The 17,687-nt window shown below is 35.4% G+C and overlaps 2 protein-coding genes and 1 long non-coding RNA gene across 4 annotated transcripts; 1 reads left to right on the top strand and 2 right to left on the bottom strand.

The window, feature by feature from the left end:
- Nucleotides 1-1,525: 1,525 nt before the first annotated feature.
- LOC132176211 (uncharacterized) lies at nt 1,526-3,347 on the bottom strand. The gene is made up of 2 exons (XM_059588350.1): nt 3,019-3,347; nt 1,526-2,041 (listed from the first exon to the last, which is right to left on the bottom strand). The coding sequence occupies exons 1-2, from the start codon at nt 3,287-3,289 to the stop codon at nt 1,731-1,733; spliced, it is 582 nt and encodes a 193-aa protein (XP_059444333.1). The 5' UTR covers nt 3,290-3,347; the 3' UTR covers nt 1,526-1,730.
- Nucleotides 3,348-4,130: 783 nt separating this feature from the next.
- LOC132175450 (uncharacterized) lies at nt 4,131-6,727 on the bottom strand. Its single transcript, XR_009439428.1, has 4 exons — nt 6,601-6,727; nt 4,933-5,009; nt 4,704-4,767; nt 4,131-4,354 (listed from the first exon to the last, which is right to left on the bottom strand). It is a non-coding gene; the product is annotated as an uncharacterized LOC132175450 (long non-coding RNA).
- Nucleotides 6,728-10,168: 3,441 nt separating this feature from the next.
- On the top strand, nt 10,169-17,140 carry LOC132175050 (ADP-ribosylation factor GTPase-activating protein AGD5). Of its 2 annotated transcripts, none has more exons than XM_059586856.1 (11): nt 10,169-10,422; nt 12,007-12,065; nt 12,317-12,407; nt 12,515-12,569; nt 12,681-12,771; nt 12,911-13,136; nt 14,487-14,712; nt 14,859-15,046; nt 15,282-15,527; nt 15,627-15,685; nt 16,593-17,140. In XM_059586856.1, the coding sequence occupies exons 1-11, from the start codon at nt 10,372-10,374 to the stop codon at nt 16,750-16,752; spliced, it is 1,452 nt and encodes a 483-aa protein (XP_059442839.1). In that variant the 5' UTR covers nt 10,169-10,371; the 3' UTR covers nt 16,753-17,140. The 2 variants fall into 2 exon arrangements, with proteins under 2 accessions (XP_059442839.1, XP_059442840.1); XM_059586857.1 differs by having other exon boundaries at nt 10,170-10,422; nt 14,490-14,712.
- The last annotated feature ends 547 nt before the right edge of the window (nt 17,141-17,687 follow it).

Raw genomic sequence — 17,687 nt, forward strand, 5'->3', positions numbered from 1 at the left:
AAAATGGCCTTGTTAAAAAAAATATATTTAAAAGTTGGTTAAAGCTGAAACTGTGACGTTAACATTATGAAATAAAAATAGGGATAAATGTAAAATCAATTTATATAGTTGACCTAAATGATTCGCTCATTGTGGTATAAAAATAATTCACTTTGGGGTAAGTTAAAATAATAATTTAGTCTATACACTCAAATTTCGTCTAAACACTTGACGGATTCTATTAATATATCACATCAGCACCAATAAAATAATGATATATGTCGCTCTTAAAAAAAATATATAAATATATTAAATATAAACATATAAAACTTAACTTAAAAAATTAAATTGTTCGTTTTTAAATCATTGAAAAAAGAAAAAAAATCCACATACTCCATAGCTTTGGAAAGACATCCACGAAATATGCCCATCGAATTTCATTTGGGTCGCTCTTCTCGGATCCTGCCGAATCCATAAAAACATTGAGTAGGGCGGAGATTGGAGCAAAGAAACAATTTCAGTTATAACCATTTAACTCTGCTAATTATTTCTTGATTATGAGCTTATATGCCAATTTCAAATAGATGGGGAGGATTAGGAGCGTCTTAAAGACTTGATGGGTCTCGACTCTTGAAGGGGGTAAGAGCCAAGCACGTGTGGAGCTGAAAATGCAGGGGATTAATAGCACGATTTGCCCGAGGGGCGTTATATTTATAAAAGTGATATTCTCTTTTCAAGTAATGCTACCATCTCATCTTACATGACTATTGTTTTATAAAGATACAGAAGAAGAAAAAAAAAAAATTTACTCCACTCTCTCATATTTCTTTCAAAAAACAATATCCACGTAAGATCAAAGAAAATACAAGGAGAACATTATAAAAAATTGCAACATTTATCTTTTCTAAAAAGGAGAAGGAATTTTTTAATATAAGAAAAGAGAAACCATTTCTTCATATTGATATGTTATTACTATTGTTTTATGTATGAGAAATGCTATAAATATCAAATCTTATATTAAAATGATGATGTGATAGTTTATAGTCATTCGAGATCACTGGGGGGTGATGTAGGCAGCCCAGTGTATCAGTCGAGCGGGTTGCTGTGTCCCAATTGTTGCAGAGGCGATGGCGGCTTTAGAGGCGCTCAATTTCTGTCGCCAACTGGAGCCTTAGGCCCTACACGTGGAAGGCGATGCTAAACTAATTGAGGACTCGGTGCTAGCGTCGGAGCCCATTTGGAGCAAAGTGGGACATTTGGTGGAGCATATTCGGATTGTACTTCAGGGTTTCCCTCAATGGAAAATGGGGCATGGCAGACGTGAGACAAATAAGGCAGCCCATAGGCTAGCCAAATTAGCCTCCAGTCAAGAAATAACGAAAACATGGATAGGAATACCGCCCGATTGTATTGCTGATATTATTAGGGTGGAGCAATTTGCTCTCACTCTATGATGATTCAATGAAATCTTATGAGTTTTCAAAAAAAAGTTTATTCATTGGTACTAGTAACATTTTTCTAAATTAATTATTTTGATATTTTCCTATATTTAATACTCATAATATTTCTCCTTTTCAAATGCCCTCCTTTCCTGACTACCTTCTGTTCATCTTGAATTGCTCCATAATTACATGCCATATCATTACACAACATAGAAAAATGTCAGACACACGAAACATATATATACCAGGAAATCTCATGGCTTGCTAGTAATTGACCATTTCATCACTCCACCCACGTTATCTAAATATCTACTTAGGGTTCTTCCTAGTTCTTCCAACCTCAGGAACCATCAGATCATCCAAGAATATGAATTCCTTCTTCATAAAAGCTCTTATCACATCTTCAGGTTTCTTATAAGCGTTTGACTTCAAATCTGCGCAAGGCTGATGATGCTTCTGATCTGCTCTCTCAAGATCACCTTCAGACTTCTTCTTAATGACTTCTTCCTCCAGTTTGGCTACCCTGGCTTGCAATGCCTTCATCTCCACTTCACAATTACGCTCAAACTTCTTTTCACCACGAATTGATCGCGAGACAGTCTCATAAACCAATGTTCCCCCTGCAAATACAGCAGAAAGTACAAGAGAAGTGAAAACCAATTAAGCTACCAAAACATTCCATCATCAATGCATTTTTAAGACATTTTAGAGTTCCATATTTGCATAGGACATTATCTCCATATCTAATCCGACTATCTAAGCACCCATTATCAACTAAAACTGAGTCCAAAATTGTCTCCCTCCCATGAATTTAAAATAAAGGAAAAATATATTCTGTCCCCCCTAAACTGTCTACCTATTTGTACTTTGACCTTCAATATTTAAAAAGTGACACTTGATCCCATTAACTTTCAAATTGTTACAATTCGACCATTCTGACTTTTTCTTTTTTCCAAAATGTCCCCATCCTAAGTTAAAAAATAAAAATTTAAAATTTAAAAATTACCCTTAGTTTTTTTTTTTTTTTAAAAAAAAAAGCCAAAATGGTTGAATTGCAACAATTTGAAAGTTTGGGGGGTCAAGTGTCGCTTTTTAAACATTGAAAGTCAAAGTGCAAATAAGTAGATATATAGTTCAGTGGCTAAAATGTATTTTTCCCTTAAAATAATCTTCTCCAAAACCGATTTAATTTAGCCTATTCGCCAAGACTTTGGAGATGATTTTGTATAAACTATCCACTAAACTTGTTAAAGTAATAATTAAGTAATTAAATTTATTTCTTTTTATAAGCTTAAGTTTTTAAAATATGTATTAATTTAACATTGTATCATAGCTAAAAATACTGAGTTCAAAATTTAATTCCATCAAATCACCTTTTATTTAAATAAATTATTCTACGAGTTGGCATCGTCTATTAAAATAGAATTTTTGTCCCTTTTAATATGTATATGGTCTCGTATTTTATTTTATTTTTTCAAAAAAGTAGGGTGATCATAAATCTACAGCTAGTTCCTTTAATTAAGCTTCCCGTTCTCCAGAGAAATAGTGGAGAAAAAAGCAATTTAACGCCCAATCCAAAAGAGGTGGAGTAACAGACCTGGGATGATCTTGAGACCCTCCTGGCAGCCATAAACGGCAGCGTTTTTGGCCAAATCGGCTGCGACCAGGCGGAACTTGGACATGGTTTCCTCGTCCGACATGTGCTGGCTCAGCGTCTGGGTGGCCTTGATCCTAACGTTGTCGATCATGGTAACGGCAGCCAAGCCGGAACCATAAGAGCTCGAGCACCAACCCTTAACGGCCGTCAGATCAGGTGTGTTCCGTTTCAGTGAGTCACCTGTTGAACAAATGTAATCCCAAACCCCCATTTCTCTCTCTCTCTCTCTCTCTTTTGATCTCTCTCAAATATTGGAAAAGCAAGGCAAGATGGCAACTTCTGGTTTTTTTTACAATATACGCTCATGCTTTGAGGGATTAGGTGCCGAGACCTTTGTCCAATGGATCCACAATCATTGACCATTGACCAAGACAATAACAACCGTACGGTGACTTACGGTCAGTTCAGCGCGGCAGACGTTCCAAATTATTTTCAAAATATAATGCATAAAATAAATTTTAGAAAAATATTAGGTGTTCTTTTAGTATTTTTTTTTATGTCCACACAACTATGATATAATTTTTAAAATTATTAATAAATTAAAAATCAATAATAATAATCTCAAATTTAACAGTAATTTTAAAAGTCACATCGCAAATGAAAGAATACCAGAAGAACACTTGAAGAATACCTAGTATTTTCCTAAATTAAATTGTTAAACTCATTCATAAGAGAGCAACTTTAAAAAATACATTTTTATCTTATAATTATTTTGCAATGTTAATGTGATGGTACCAATCAATCCTTATAATAGTCTTTCTTAAACAAAAATTAATAATTAATTAAAATTACCACATCAACACCATAAAATAATTATGAGATAAAAATATGGTATATAGCATTCATTTATACACAATAATCCATGAATTTGTGTAAGATTTTCTGAATTGGCACATTTGAGTCTTTGGTAGCGAGTCTGGCGACTCACCTCAAATGTACATCTCTCCCATTTGCGGTCTAAAACCAACCACCTCACTAAAATTTAATCGAACGGTTTAAAACGATCAATTTATTTTTACTCATGAAAAAAGATTTAATCGTGCGCAAGTGAGTAAATTGTTCAAATGAAAAAGGCAAAAAGGTGTAATATATTAGCATACTTGTTCCCGTATTATCAACCCATACATACGTGCAGAGCACGTCCTCAGGCATAGCTACAAAAGATATACACAAACACCAACATCAGCGTGCCAGACATGCACCACCTTCCGTAAATTGTTTAAAAGGCATACACCACGGTTTTTTTCCAGGTATAGAGAATCCAAGATCTGACATTCTGCAATAAAAACCACAAATCAGATCAATCACAGTCACTATATCTGCAAAAGCAATGTTTTACAAATATTTCAGCGAAGACCAAGTATTTTCACCAGATTTTGCATCAAAAAGATGAAGTATGACTGAAATGTACACGGCACAACTTATTCACTGAAAACAACTATCATTGAATTTAAATTTCTTTCATTAGTGCTGCTACATAGCCACTCCATCAAGGTGGAGGCAGCCAGTATAAACCTTTATCCATCCCAACTGGAAAATGAAATATAAAATTTCTCTCTATAAAACATATCGTGTTTCCCAGAAATGAAACAACGTAAATTTGACAATGAGCAACTGTTCTCTACCTTGGACAAGCCCCATGAAGACATGAGTCCAAGAGAATCATTTTTAACGGGCAAAGGCTCGCACCTTATAGACAAGTGCAACAAGATTGTTAGTCTAAGAGAGGTCTCTTTTGCAAAGCAAGTTAAAATTGCTAGATGCTGGACACTAATAGGTACAGAAATCATATATAATGCAAAGGAAAATACAAACTTAAACTTATTCCAAAAGATCAATTCAACTGAAACTAACCAGTGCCTACACAGGTTGGTTCACAGAGACAGCCCAGCGAAAAGCAACTCCAACTCCGCATCCTGTGCTGCAGTTCTCTGACATAAAAAGGCATAGATACATATAACATGTAGCTTTATATTCAAACAAAAAAATAATAATAATAACATACACAGAAGTTGAAAATGTATACTAAGCAAACTTATATTTCATCAAACAAATGGTCATGTAACACTAAAATTGTATGGTAGAAACCCAAAATCACTCATAGTCCTACGGTCTTTAAAGACCTAAAGGGTGCATCTACCCTCTTTCCACATTTCTATATGTGGAAAGAAATTGACATACAGGTCAATAACAATAATGGATCACGACGTCCCTATTTTTTCCTAAAATATTTCCTTTTTCCAGACTCGTAATTATCTTTATTTTAGGTAACTGAATCTTAATTACCATTCGAGCAATAACAAAACATGAGTCAGGCTGCACTCGCTTGTCCAAAGACATCCTTTTGGACTTATGTACTTGAATCCATATCCACACAATAAGTAGCAGCAGTTTTAGTACCTAACATCTGTGGCAATAATTATAATGTATGATTTAGATGACAAATGTAGGTCCAATGTCACAAACCTGAATGGACATAAGTTGCAATATTTTATTTAGGACCCGCAAGCGATGAGTAGCATAAGTGCTGTTCACAGGAAGTCGCTTCATTCTATTCATTTCTTCATCAACTGCAGCCTTCTTCTCTTCATACCCAGTTTGCTTCTGTTGGGTTTTAGGCTGAGTGCTAACTCTACTGTCCATGGTCTTCTGGTAAAGAGCAACGCTGCCCCTAAAATGATCTCACTAATCCACTTCTCGACTAGACCTACTAAACAGTACAACAAAACAACTTACCACAGTTGAGAGTACACCCAACTTAAACAAACAAACAAGGCAGAACAAAGTGCAAAATTTGACCAAGTATGACCACAATAAATAAAGAAACTAAAAAGCGCATCATCCGCATCCATAAAGGAAAACTATATTTGAACATCTCTTCAACAAAACTCTCATTTGTACCATTGATTTTGAATTAAAGCTAGCAGATTTGACAACTAAGTGTGATATTAACAACACAAATGAGATGTGCGCGTAATGTCTGCAAATAACACAAGCATCAAATGCTTGACACAGTCCTCCAATGCTCTCTACAAGCAAAGCCTTGGTATATCAATATTCTCAAAATGGAGTGTGCAGAGCCTTGGTATGCAGATACATCCACTAGAAATAAACTTGTTCCACCTGAAGGCAAAGCCTCGAGTAGACTTTCCCATCAAATATTGCCTTCAAAGTTACTCTAAATAAGCCAGTAAAACCAACAATAAAATCAATTCATTCCTTAAAACTCTAGAGACATGTAAACCCTAATCCACGGTTTGGTTGGTGCGAAAACAATGGAAAATAAAGAAAAAACAGATAAAAATTTATATAAAAATTTTCCTCAAACGATAGTGGCATCGGGTTTATTAGAATTGAGTTGGAATTTTCTTGTTCCGCAAAAAGTGATTCAAAAATTTTCAATTTCGTCACTCTTCCTCGAAATTCTTGGACACCAAACAGAGTATTGAATGCCATAAAAAGATGGAGTTAGGCGAATAACTCTACGAAGAAACAAAGTGAGAGGGAGAAAGAGAAACATACAAGTCGCGACGTCGAAAGCCCTACGACAACGAATATTTGGAGGAGACGATTAGAGAGCTCTAGACAAACAGAAGCAGTCCAACGCCATCAGGCACCAGCCACCTTCGCGGTTTCTCTTAAAACTCCCCCGTTTTCATTTTTCACAAGTATTACGGAACAAAACGCAGCGTCTTGCTTGGTCAAATCTTTTGCTCTATTTTTTAAGAGGAATACTACGGTTACAAACAAATTTTACAAAAAAATTTTACAACATGAAGTAGCACAATATGATTGGAAATAAAATAAATTTAACTTTTGAGAAACCCAATCATATTGTGCCACATCATGTTATAAAAGTTTTTTTGTAACATTTATTTGTAAGCGTAGCATATTTCATTTTTAAAATCAAGGGCCGATTGGTAAAAGGTTTTGTTGTGAATTTTTTTTATTTAAATAATAATAAAAATTGATTGATATGTGAAATGGAAGCTCACACTCTTACCAGCCCAACAAACAGCTGACCCAAACACCACTTTACTTGAAGTTGAAGCACATTTTTATAAAAATCCTACATGAAAACTAACGAATATTAAAATTAGCTTAATTGAAGTTGAAGCACACGTGACACGTTCATGAGATTATTACGTGGAAAACAACATATAAAATTTATAAGGTACTCAGGTATTGGCCCCTAACAGCAAAATATTTTGACTCGTGACCCTTGTCCATAATAATTTATGGCTCCATCTATATATATATATAAAATACAATAGAAAAGGAATTAGACGAATATACAAGAGAAAATATGACACATGATTTGATATGATCAACTTAATTGTACCTCAATTTGAAGACTTGCAATTGAAACTGGAGGGTGAGCTGAATTTAGTATTTCACCTTCCACAGCGACTCATAACTGCATGGTAATTGGTCATTATATAATTGAATTAACTAGCAATAATTCAAGACAATAGGACAATATGTTGCTAGCGTTTCTCTTTTGACTAAATAACGAGACAATAGGACCCTTTCAAAATAAAAAACAAGACAATAGGACAATATATATGTTTTCAAAACGAAAAGAAAAAAGGTTGTCTAGTCGTGTTAGTTGAAAGACGTGTGAAATTTGGAAAGGAGAATCAAGTTGTACAGCATTGCTTTGCTTGTATAGAATATATGATTAGCCCCAATGATGCTGTCAAACCAATGATATAAACTTGATTAGCAAAGTCTTTTTTATTTTATTTTTTATTTTAGTGTATGATAAAAACAAACAATGAAGAGAATACATAAATAATAATCGAATGATGAAGACTTCTCAACACAAGTGATTTACAAGTAGTGGGGTTCTCTCTTGATTGCTTCCTCTGCTTTTTTGTATTGTTATATATATATATTGATACCGTCCAAAAGTTTTTCGGTGGGAGCCTAATATATAGTAAGGTAAAATTTTACTTAACTCAAAAGCATAAGTTTTAAGTTTTAAGTTTATTGTCCCTAAGAAGTAGCTCAATCGGCTGTGAACCACGTCTCATGAAGCGGAGGTCACTAGTTTGAACCCCTTCTCCCCCTTTCCTTGCGTGGACATGTCGAAAAAAAAAAAAAAAAAAATTAAGGTTGCTCATATCATATACCTTTGTCCATATTCCAAGAACTCTCATTTGTGCCTATGCCAAGGATCCTTGTCCGTGCACAAGCCAATGTACCTTACTGCACACTACCATTAACTCTCATACAACTTATTAGAGAGATCAGTAGTGATAATGGAGACGCCGGCGTGAGTGAACAGTCACTCACGCCGGTTTATTATAATATCAAATATTATTAAAAAAAATCTATGAACAGTAATATTAAAAAAAAATTATATTATAAAATAAATTGGCGTGGGTGACTATTCACTCACGTCGGTGTCTCTATTATCACTACCGTAGAGAGATTGACGTACACATTAGAAAACTATTCAAATGGCACACTTGTGTGTTATATGAGTTTGCCCATGTCATGCAATTTTGTCCCTACTCCATGGACTCTAGTTTGCTCTTGTCTGTATCTAGACCACTCAGCCCACCGCATCATACGATACTCCACCATGGACTCTAATACACTTGTTAGAGATTCTGAGAGATCATAATATGGTATGTTGGTATTTAAGGCTCAACTATTTATATATATTTATAATTAAAATGGTAGGTAAGAAAGACTAATTGTAATTATTTTATTTGAGCGTGACTATAATAGCACATACCAGCTGAGAGCCGCACTAGGACATCAATGGTAACCAATATAGTTTACGGTAATCAGACATTGAGATTTCTATAACAGGAATGTGTATGTAATCACTTTAAAAAAAATATTAACTACTCACACGCGTAACATATTTTCAACGTGAGACTTATACCCATTAAATCTTACTCTCAAAGAAAAAAAAAAAAAAAAATCTTTGATATATGCTTGGCCGAAGATACGAACAAGAGGATGAACTATCAAGCCATGTGGACATCACATGGGCACCCCCAATACCTTTTTGCCATCCACTTCTTATTAAGTGGATAGATAGATTCCCACTATAATTCCTCCACTTTTTATTGTTTTCATCCATCAAACTACTGAGCCTATGACCTATTCTGCTGTAAAGCTCCTGCTCAACAGCAATTCAAATTTGCCATTTTACCTTTTAAAATAATAATAATAATAATTGCTATATTTCTTACAAACAGAAATGCAGTTTTGCATTTTTAGAATCTATCTCGTCTACATTTTCGCTAAATCAGCATGTTTTTATCGGCCATTGATTTTTTATTTATTTATTTAATTAAAGATAAATGAAGCATGCTAACTCAACAAAAATGTAGGCGAAATAGACGTTAGAATGCAGAAAAGCGTTTCTATTCTTACAAACATTATTAAATCTTGATGCTCCCAAATTAAGATGTAGTTTGTGTGATAATTAGCTCTGGTAGGTGATGAAAATTTTTTAGAATTTTTTTAAATCTTTAATTTCAAAAACCAATATTAAATATTTATTAAGTGCCCAAGCTATCATATATATGAGAAGGAGTAGTATTTAAGATGAGTTTGGAGTTTATGTTTATTCTGCTTGATCTACTTGAGCCACTGTTTTCCAAACAACTCACAACCTACCTAACCAAATTTCAAATGCACTTTTGGTTGGTAGGCTTTTTTTTTTTTTTTCATTATATATATTCTCATTTTATTATTTGTTTTTAAAATTAAAGAAAAATTAGCAAAAAACCAAAAAAATAATAATAATACACACAGAACTCCTAAAAATATAAAACAGTATTCACTTTTATATTACATTAAAACATTTTTTAAAAACTAAAACTAAAAATTACCACAAAAAAACACATTAACAAACAAAACCTATTTTTTGCTGGCTTGTGCAACTCTGAAATAAAAGTCGTTGAAACCTGTCCACTTATGATTCGACTGAGCCAAAGCGCACAGAAACTTGTGTAGACCCCTCCACTCATGATCCCACCCTCCACACGTGCCGGAGATTAAAAACCTCGGCCACCAAGCTCAGGCGCACACGCGCGAAACTCCACGCCAGGGAAAATAAAAGTCAAGAGCGACCACTGCTTCCATCCCTCTTTCTTTCCGCGTCGCTTAGTAATCAGAGACGGCGAGTTAGAGAGAGGAGAGAGAGAGAGAGAGGGTGTGAAAAGACCAATTTGACCTCGTTCTTCGTCTTCCTCTCTCTTGTGCTTCTGGTTCATATATTTGATTTGTTTTTTGTTTTTCGTTTTTTTGTTTGTTTGTGCGGACACCATGAACGAGAAGGCCAACGTTTCCAAAGAGCTCAACGCCAAGCACAGAAAGGTCCGAAATTCTCCTCCTCCTTCTTCTTCTTCCTATTCTTCTTTTTATTTGCTGTAGGCCCCAATATTTGATGAAATGTTGAGTTTGCCACACTGTTTTCCCCCCAAAACTACCTGTGATCATTGATCTTCGATTATGCTATTTGATTGGGTGCTGAGAAATGGAAGACACAGGAAGGAAATTTTGAAACTTTTGGGGGGATTAATTTGCCGGTGTATAAGATTTGGGAACATTTCGGATTTGATCTGTGTGGTTTGGACCTGAAATGTTCTTGGTCCATTGATTGGTTGATCGGTGCTAATTGTTTTCTATCACAGATTATGTGCTGAGAGATCACCTTTTTTTCCCTTTAATTTTGTTGTATTGGGGATTTGTGTCGGATTTGAACAAGGTTATTTATCTGGTTGACGTTGGACACTTTTATTATTATTATTATTATTATTTTATTTCTAATTTGTTGGGGGGGTTGGGGGGAGGGGGGGTTTGAGTTTTGGATGCTGAATTTAGAATATGGGTTCAGTAGGTGTGTTTCTATTTGATTGAATGGTGTTTACGTCAAGCTTATGTTGTAAAACGTGTTGTCTTTAATTAGATTCACGGTTCTTATCAGTCTTATATGGTGTTTGCTTTTAACATTATCAGTTTGTAATATTTGGGCAATGAGAGAGATTGATTGGGTTGTTGGAGAATTCGTAGGATTTGCTTTGATTATTTGTTAAACCCCTCCTAGATATGCTTTGATAGGAGTTTACATCTATTTGAATCTTACACGTTATAATATATTGTTTATGACTGGGTTTGATCAAATATGCAATTTTTTTCAGTAGAAAACTATGCTACCAGAACCTAGTGTGCTTTTTTTCCCCTTTTTCTGTCGGGTAGGTTTTAATTTACTACTTCAAGGTGATGTGGCACATGGAAACAGAAGGGTTGGAATTCTTCTAGGATTACATCATACATATGTACTGCATCTCCTTTCATTCTTATTCATGTAAAACATTTTCACAACCATATAGTTATTGATTATATTTTTTAAACTTTGTGGGAGGATATAATGGATATCCTATATATAGGGCAGCCATCAATTTTCTGCGCTCAAGTCTGTCTATCATATTGTAAACTTGACTTGCAATCGCATCATATTGGTTCTTTTGGTTGGTGGACCCTTCCCAGACTGGGTGTATGAGGAAAAGTATATTTGTTTCACATGACAATGGGAAAACATGCCAAATTATATTTCTTCAAGCAGTTGCTTGTTATATGAGATGCATATGTGTAAATATTTAAACTAGAATTGAGATCATTGGGTTGAATTTTGGACCTATGGACCATTTAAGAGGCATTTATCAATTTCCCTGTTGTTTCTTGTACACCATTTTTAGTTCGTTCTTAGACCTAATGTAATGGTTCTACTGTGCTTAATGATGCCAACACTGTGTTTTCGCTCTTGTTCGTTCAATTTGGTTTTCGTTTTTGTTTGTATGCTGACCTTTGCTTCAATGTTATCTACTTTTCTTGCTCCTCCAATCTGTTCTCTCAATTACATTCTTATCTAGTTATCTTTACTGTTTCAAATTTATGCAGATACTGGAAGGACTTCTTAAATTGCCGGAGAACAGGGAATGTGCCGACTGCAAAGCTAAGTATGTAACTTTAAAAATTCTGAAGAGATGATCTGGATATTATAATGACTTCGATCTAGATATAATAGTTTTATAACGAGGAAGCCAAAAGAGATGATTTAAAAAATGTTCACTAGTAGAGTTCTAAGTACATTTCGAAGAAATTCACTCAACAATAAGATTTTTCTTTGGTTATTCCAAACATAAGCATGTTGTTAGTTCAGTACATTTTACTTGGATAAGTTGCTTATAATGAGCTAATTGCTATGCAGAGGTCCAAGATGGGCTAGCGTGAATTTAGGCATCTTTATATGCATGCAGTGCTCTGGGATCCACAGAAGTCTTGGGGTACACATATCAAAGGTGATATTTTGCATCTTACATCTCAATTATTCCGTTTCCACTTTCAAATTTATGAATTTTCTTCATGGTAGGCTGATTTGGATATTCAAAAATGGCTTTGGTTGCAGGTGCGGTCTGCTACCCTGGACACTTGGCTTCCGGAGCAGGTTGCCTTTATTCATTGTAAGCTTTTCTTTTAGGTCATGAACTTGAACTTTTCCTTATTGATTTCACGTTGAAGATTGAAAAACTGCCTACACAATTTTAATTTGTTTTTTTTTTGTTTCTACATAGCAATGGGAAATGAGAAGGCAAATAGTTACTGGGAAGCAGAGCTACCCCCAAATTACGATAGAGTTGGAATTGAGAATTTTATTCGTGCAAAGTATGTAAAGAGTTAGCCCTAGGAGCTAGTATATTTCTTTATATCATTTTAGCGCATTGTTATCTTTGATATGTGCATCTGATTACAATAATAAGATTACATTTTTTTTAGTTATGCTAATAATAGTGTATAATTCTAGGTATGAAGAGAAGAGATGGGTTTCAAGGGATGGAAAACCTAAATCACCTACTAGAGTGCAGGAAGACAAGGCTTCTGTGCATTGGCAAAGGCCTGGGGAAAGAATTGGGCATGGCCATATTTCTAGTTCTGAAAATACATTTGAGGAAAGGAAGAACACTCGACTGCCCGGTACTGCTTCTGCTACAAGAATTAGTGTTCCTGTTCCTCCTAAAGGACCTGAGCAGGTATCTTGATTTGTTTTTCCTAGTTGATTACCATTTGTTTTTGTGTGTCTTTCTTTTCAAAAGACATACCTGTTTGGAAAAGGTGAATACAATTGAATCTCATGGCTTCCAAAGTATCTCTGAATGAACTCTAATCCTTTTTGGTTCGGCAATACCAATAGAATGCTCGTAATATTCAGATTTTCAGTGGGCAGTCTTTGGTGAAGACTAGCCCATCCTAGTAGTCAGGGACAAAACTAAATTGGGGCCATGGTCCCTAATCGTATTCTCTTCTAGTGAGACAAAGCTGTAGCAGTTCAGTTTATAGTTTCTGAGAGGGAGCCAATCTAGTTACTTTAACAATCATTAGAACACTGGTATCATCTTTAGGGTTGCTTTTATCTATTACTCCTTAAGTCGTCCAGATATTTGCAGTACTGCACAACATAAAACGTCCTTTTCTAGGTGGTTGGTTTCTGGATATCCCCGATGTGGGGAAACAAATCACAGTGATCCCTTAGGGGTATCACAATGGAACACACACTTTCCTAAATGATTTGGATTATGCATATCAAGTGAAAGGGGTAAACAATTTCTAATTTGGTCACTTATTTCAATCAACAGTCAAAATCAGGTAAATAGATGAGAATCAAATATTTAACTTGTGTTTTTTGAAAATCCACCCTATTGGTTGGATTGAAACTTAAATATTAAAATTATTGTATTTGTTAATCACTGAATGCCGAAGTAAATGGCCATTCTTGGGAACCTATATTGCCATTTTGCTCCCACAGATTTCTTTCCAGATACCCATACCTAAGCCATCCTTTTGCTTTTGGAAGCATAGTGATGGGTTAGGAGAAAACTAGCCAATGTATTAATCATTGTGGTTATCTTGATAAACTATAAATATCAAGGCGTATCTGGAAGTATTTAAGTCGTCAGAGTTTTTTGATTTCTATATAGATTATGTAGCTACAGTGTTTTGAGCACGAGACTTTCAAATCAACGAATGGATCCTTCTCTGAGCCTTTGCTCCAAGGACCGGTTATAGGATGGCTGTCATATGAGGGTGATAAATTTGATCATTGCCATAATTATTGATGACATTCAGAAGAAAATTGTCGAATCAAATACCAATGCTGCATTAGCTATGTAGTGAAGGGATTATGGACTAATCTATACAGCATTATTTAATGCATTGTTTTGTCTCCTAATCTATACTGGCTAAGACTGGTTAACCTACATGAATCCAGTTTTTCCCTCATTTCTTTCAAAATGATTATCCTTTTCCGTTATCAACCTTTTTGTCTAAATTTGAAAATAGATATAATGCATAGGTTCTTTATGAATGACATATATACATACTAGCAGGTTACTCCTGTTCCGAAGCCTCAACATGTTGAGAAAATAGAAACGGCACCAGCAGTGCCCCAAGCTGAAGCAGCAAAGCAGGCTTCAGATGCTGCTTCCACTGTCTCTCCACCAAAAGTAGACTATGCAACCGACCTTTTCAACATATTATCCATGGATGGTCCAAGTGAAAATGGCTCAGGGGCAGCTTCACATGATGATAATGCTTGGGCAGGTTTTCAGTGTATGTCTCTACTGGCCACCTCTTTTCACTTACTGGATCATCAAAGCTGTCTTGCTAGTTTCATCCCTTTTTTTGTGAACATGTTTTTTGCAATTGTGTTGAGGTTGAGAATCATGGTTGTGATTTTATCTTTATGGTTCTTGCAGCTGCAGCTGCTGATGAAGAAGTGTCAACAGCCGAAAAAACTGGTCCAACAAAGCCGGTCGAAAATAGTCCCCAATCGACTACTGGAATTGAGGATCTTTTTAAAGATTCACCATCAGTAATGCCTGCTTCAGTGTCAGAGAAACCCAAGAAAGATTTGAAAAATGATATTATGAGCCTTTTTGAGAAGGTATATATTTCACCATCATTTACAAAATTACAAGATTTCTATGAAGTGTATGTGACAAAAACTTTAGGTAGCTTTATTTTTTATTTATATAAATCTTCTATTTTCTATTTGGATTTCCAGTGTAAAGGTTTATTTTTCTAATTTAAAATTAGGCTTAATTGATTGAGCTGGTAAATTTTGAAAAACCAACAAATAAGCAAATAAGCAGAATATGAATTCATGGTTTGAGTTGCAGTCGAGTATGGTGTCACCATTTGCTGCTCATCAACAACAACTAATGATGCTGGCTCAGAAACAGTCCCTTCTGATGGCTGCTGCAGCTAAATCTGTTGGTGGGGAACCGAAATTTATTGGAGCTATGCAACAACCTGGGTCCAACGGCAGTATCAATTTGTCTGCTCAAAGTTGGGCAAATACTGGCCCTCAGATTCCTGGAATGATAATGCCAACTGGTGGGCAGAGTGTACAGACATTCATGCAGGTAAAAGTCCATAGTTGGGCTTTCCTAAATTCATAGTTCTTTTTGTAGTAACTTCTATCTAGGGAATTTCTCATTTTGTTATATTTCTTCCTGGGTTAGACAAGGAACATGGGAGCAGCACATCCAGTGGGGAGCTCTGTTCCATACCCTACATCTAGGTATGTTGTTAATCTTTTTTTGGTTGGCTAAAAGGATTTTGGGATCTCAAAAATAGAAACCAACAGTTGTTTCAGAGAATTGTTTTTTTTTTATAAGTAATTTCAGAGAATTGTAATCTATGTTAAGTTGTTTTAGTTGTCAACTGAATTAGTTCTAATTTCATGTGAACAATTGAGTTAAATATTAGATGCCTAGTTGGTGTTTGTTTGGTTGCAAGGCCTTTTGATGTCATGGTTACTTGCGTAATGGGTCTCTTATCCCAGCCATTGCCTAATGGGAAGTCTCAAGCTTTGTTTAGTAGCTTTTGTCTAGACAGCTTTCAGGAGGTATGAACATTTGTTTAGCATTCTTGTGTTCCTCATTTGTTTAGTGTTCTTGTGTCCCTATCGGAAACTACCCATATGCAAGGACTCCACCCTACCTCATTTCAACTTAAATTCGTGGGATATGTTTTTGCTGCCCCAAATGCCTCATTTGGTTTGAACCCGCAGCCTATTGCTTTGTGTGAAGGAATATCAAGAAGTACATATTTTTCTTGCAAACGATGCTTATATTAAGGATTTTCGATGAGGAAAACGGTTGCCTTCGTTGCAGATAAATACTAACAACAAAATGCTATTCTTACAAAGATGGTTGTCTTTGGGAATGCTCTTGCCTCAAGTTTTGGTTTTTATTCTTTCAGCATTGTTTTTATTTCTACAAATTACTCTTCACTTCACAATTTGATTCTTTTTCTCACTTTTTTCTCCATTTGTTTTGTTATTTCTTGTGGTTTGCTCTAATGATCTGTCTGGAGGTGAAAGTGAATCTGCACCTTCCCACAGCGTGGTTGTTAATGTCCCCCGTTGTTTTGCTAAACACCGTAAATCTTCATATTCATAATTGTTGCCATTCCTTTGTTTGCAGCCTTTATTCCATGGGCCAAGCTACCCCAGTCAATGGCGCCACAACCACTGGAGTGAGTAAACCTCAACCAGCATCTACAGTATCATCCGTTCCTGCTACGCAATCAGGGAAGGATTATGATTTCTCCTCATTAACGCAAGGGATGTTTGCAAAACCCTGAGCAGCCTTTTGGGGTGACAACGCTTGCTTCGCCATACTACTATACGAAAATAGTTGGAATTACAGGAAAATAGCACTTGGGGAGTTTTCTCACCTGTACTCGGGGTTGTAAACCATTTGTAGAGGCAGTTCAGTTTTTTTTTTTTTTTCTTCTTTCATTTCTGAGTGATTTCATCATTTGTATGATTAGGTGTATCTGGAGTAATAAAGATGAGTTTAGATTATTTCAATTTTAACTACTTTTTCCCCCCGCAATCTGCATATTTGTTGATAGACTTTCAGAGTGACGAAAACGAGCACCCTTCTAATAAGTCCTGGAATTTTTGGAAGCATATGGAAAATGAATATTTGAAATTCTTAATCTATAGCAACTTGGATATTTGATATTTTATGCTGGATTTTGTGTATTGCTGTATCTGACTGGGTGGCCTTGTGATAACTCGGAGTTAATTATTATTGTTGGCTTCTTGCGTATATTGTATGTCAATTGCGTTAGATACATATTTGTCAAATGTGGGACAAGCCCGTGAATCCCATGCCTAATAATTACGAAAGGCGTGAATGACATAAAATATAATTTCTAACAAGAAAATGGGAAGGAGGTGGGTGATCTCACCCAACAAGATGCCATCCACCACCTTCCCTCCACCAGCAACCCATGGAGGTTTTGGGTGGGGCGACCAACCCCTGCCTTCACTAATGAAGGGTGTGGATGGGTCACCCTCCCCCTCCCCCTCTTTTCCTTTTTTTTTTTATTTTTTTTATTTTTATTTAACCTGGGCATTTCTATATATGTTAAGCTACTTTATTGGGTTTGACATGATTTTATGTTTACATGTCACAATTTTTGTTAAAAACCCTAATAACAAGTATACAGAGGAAGCGATTTGATAACGAACCATACCTTGAAGAGTGATTTAATCAATATTCTTTTTG

The sequence above is a fragment of the Corylus avellana genome, chromosome ca3 (assembly GCF_901000735.1).
Source record: "Corylus avellana chromosome ca3, CavTom2PMs-1.0".
NCBI classification, from domain to species: domain Eukaryota; kingdom Viridiplantae; phylum Streptophyta; class Magnoliopsida; order Fagales; family Betulaceae; genus Corylus; species Corylus avellana.

What these genes read in the sequence shown, in the direction of transcription:
- LOC132176211 (XM_059588350.1), bottom strand. Translation starts at nt 3,289, where the DNA reads ATGGGGGTTTGGGATTACATTTGTTCAACAGGTGACTCACTGAAACGG. An exon ending in GGGTCTCAAGATCATCCCAG is followed by an intron (nt 2,042 to 3,018) that starts GTCTGTTACTCC and finishes CTGTATTTGCAG; the next exon opens with GGGGAACATTGGTTTATGAG.
- LOC132175050 (XM_059586856.1), top strand. Translation starts at nt 10,372, where the DNA reads ATGAACGAGAAGGCCAACGTTTCCAAAGAGCTCAACGCCAAGCACAGA. An exon ending in GAGAATTTTATTCGTGCAAA is followed by an intron (nt 12,772 to 12,910) that starts GTATGTAAAGAG and finishes GTATAATTCTAG; the next exon opens with GTATGAAGAGAAGAGATGGG. An exon ending in GTGTACAGACATTCATGCAG is followed by an intron (nt 15,528 to 15,626) that starts GTAAAAGTCCAT and finishes TTCCTGGGTTAG; the next exon opens with ACAAGGAACATGGGAGCAGC.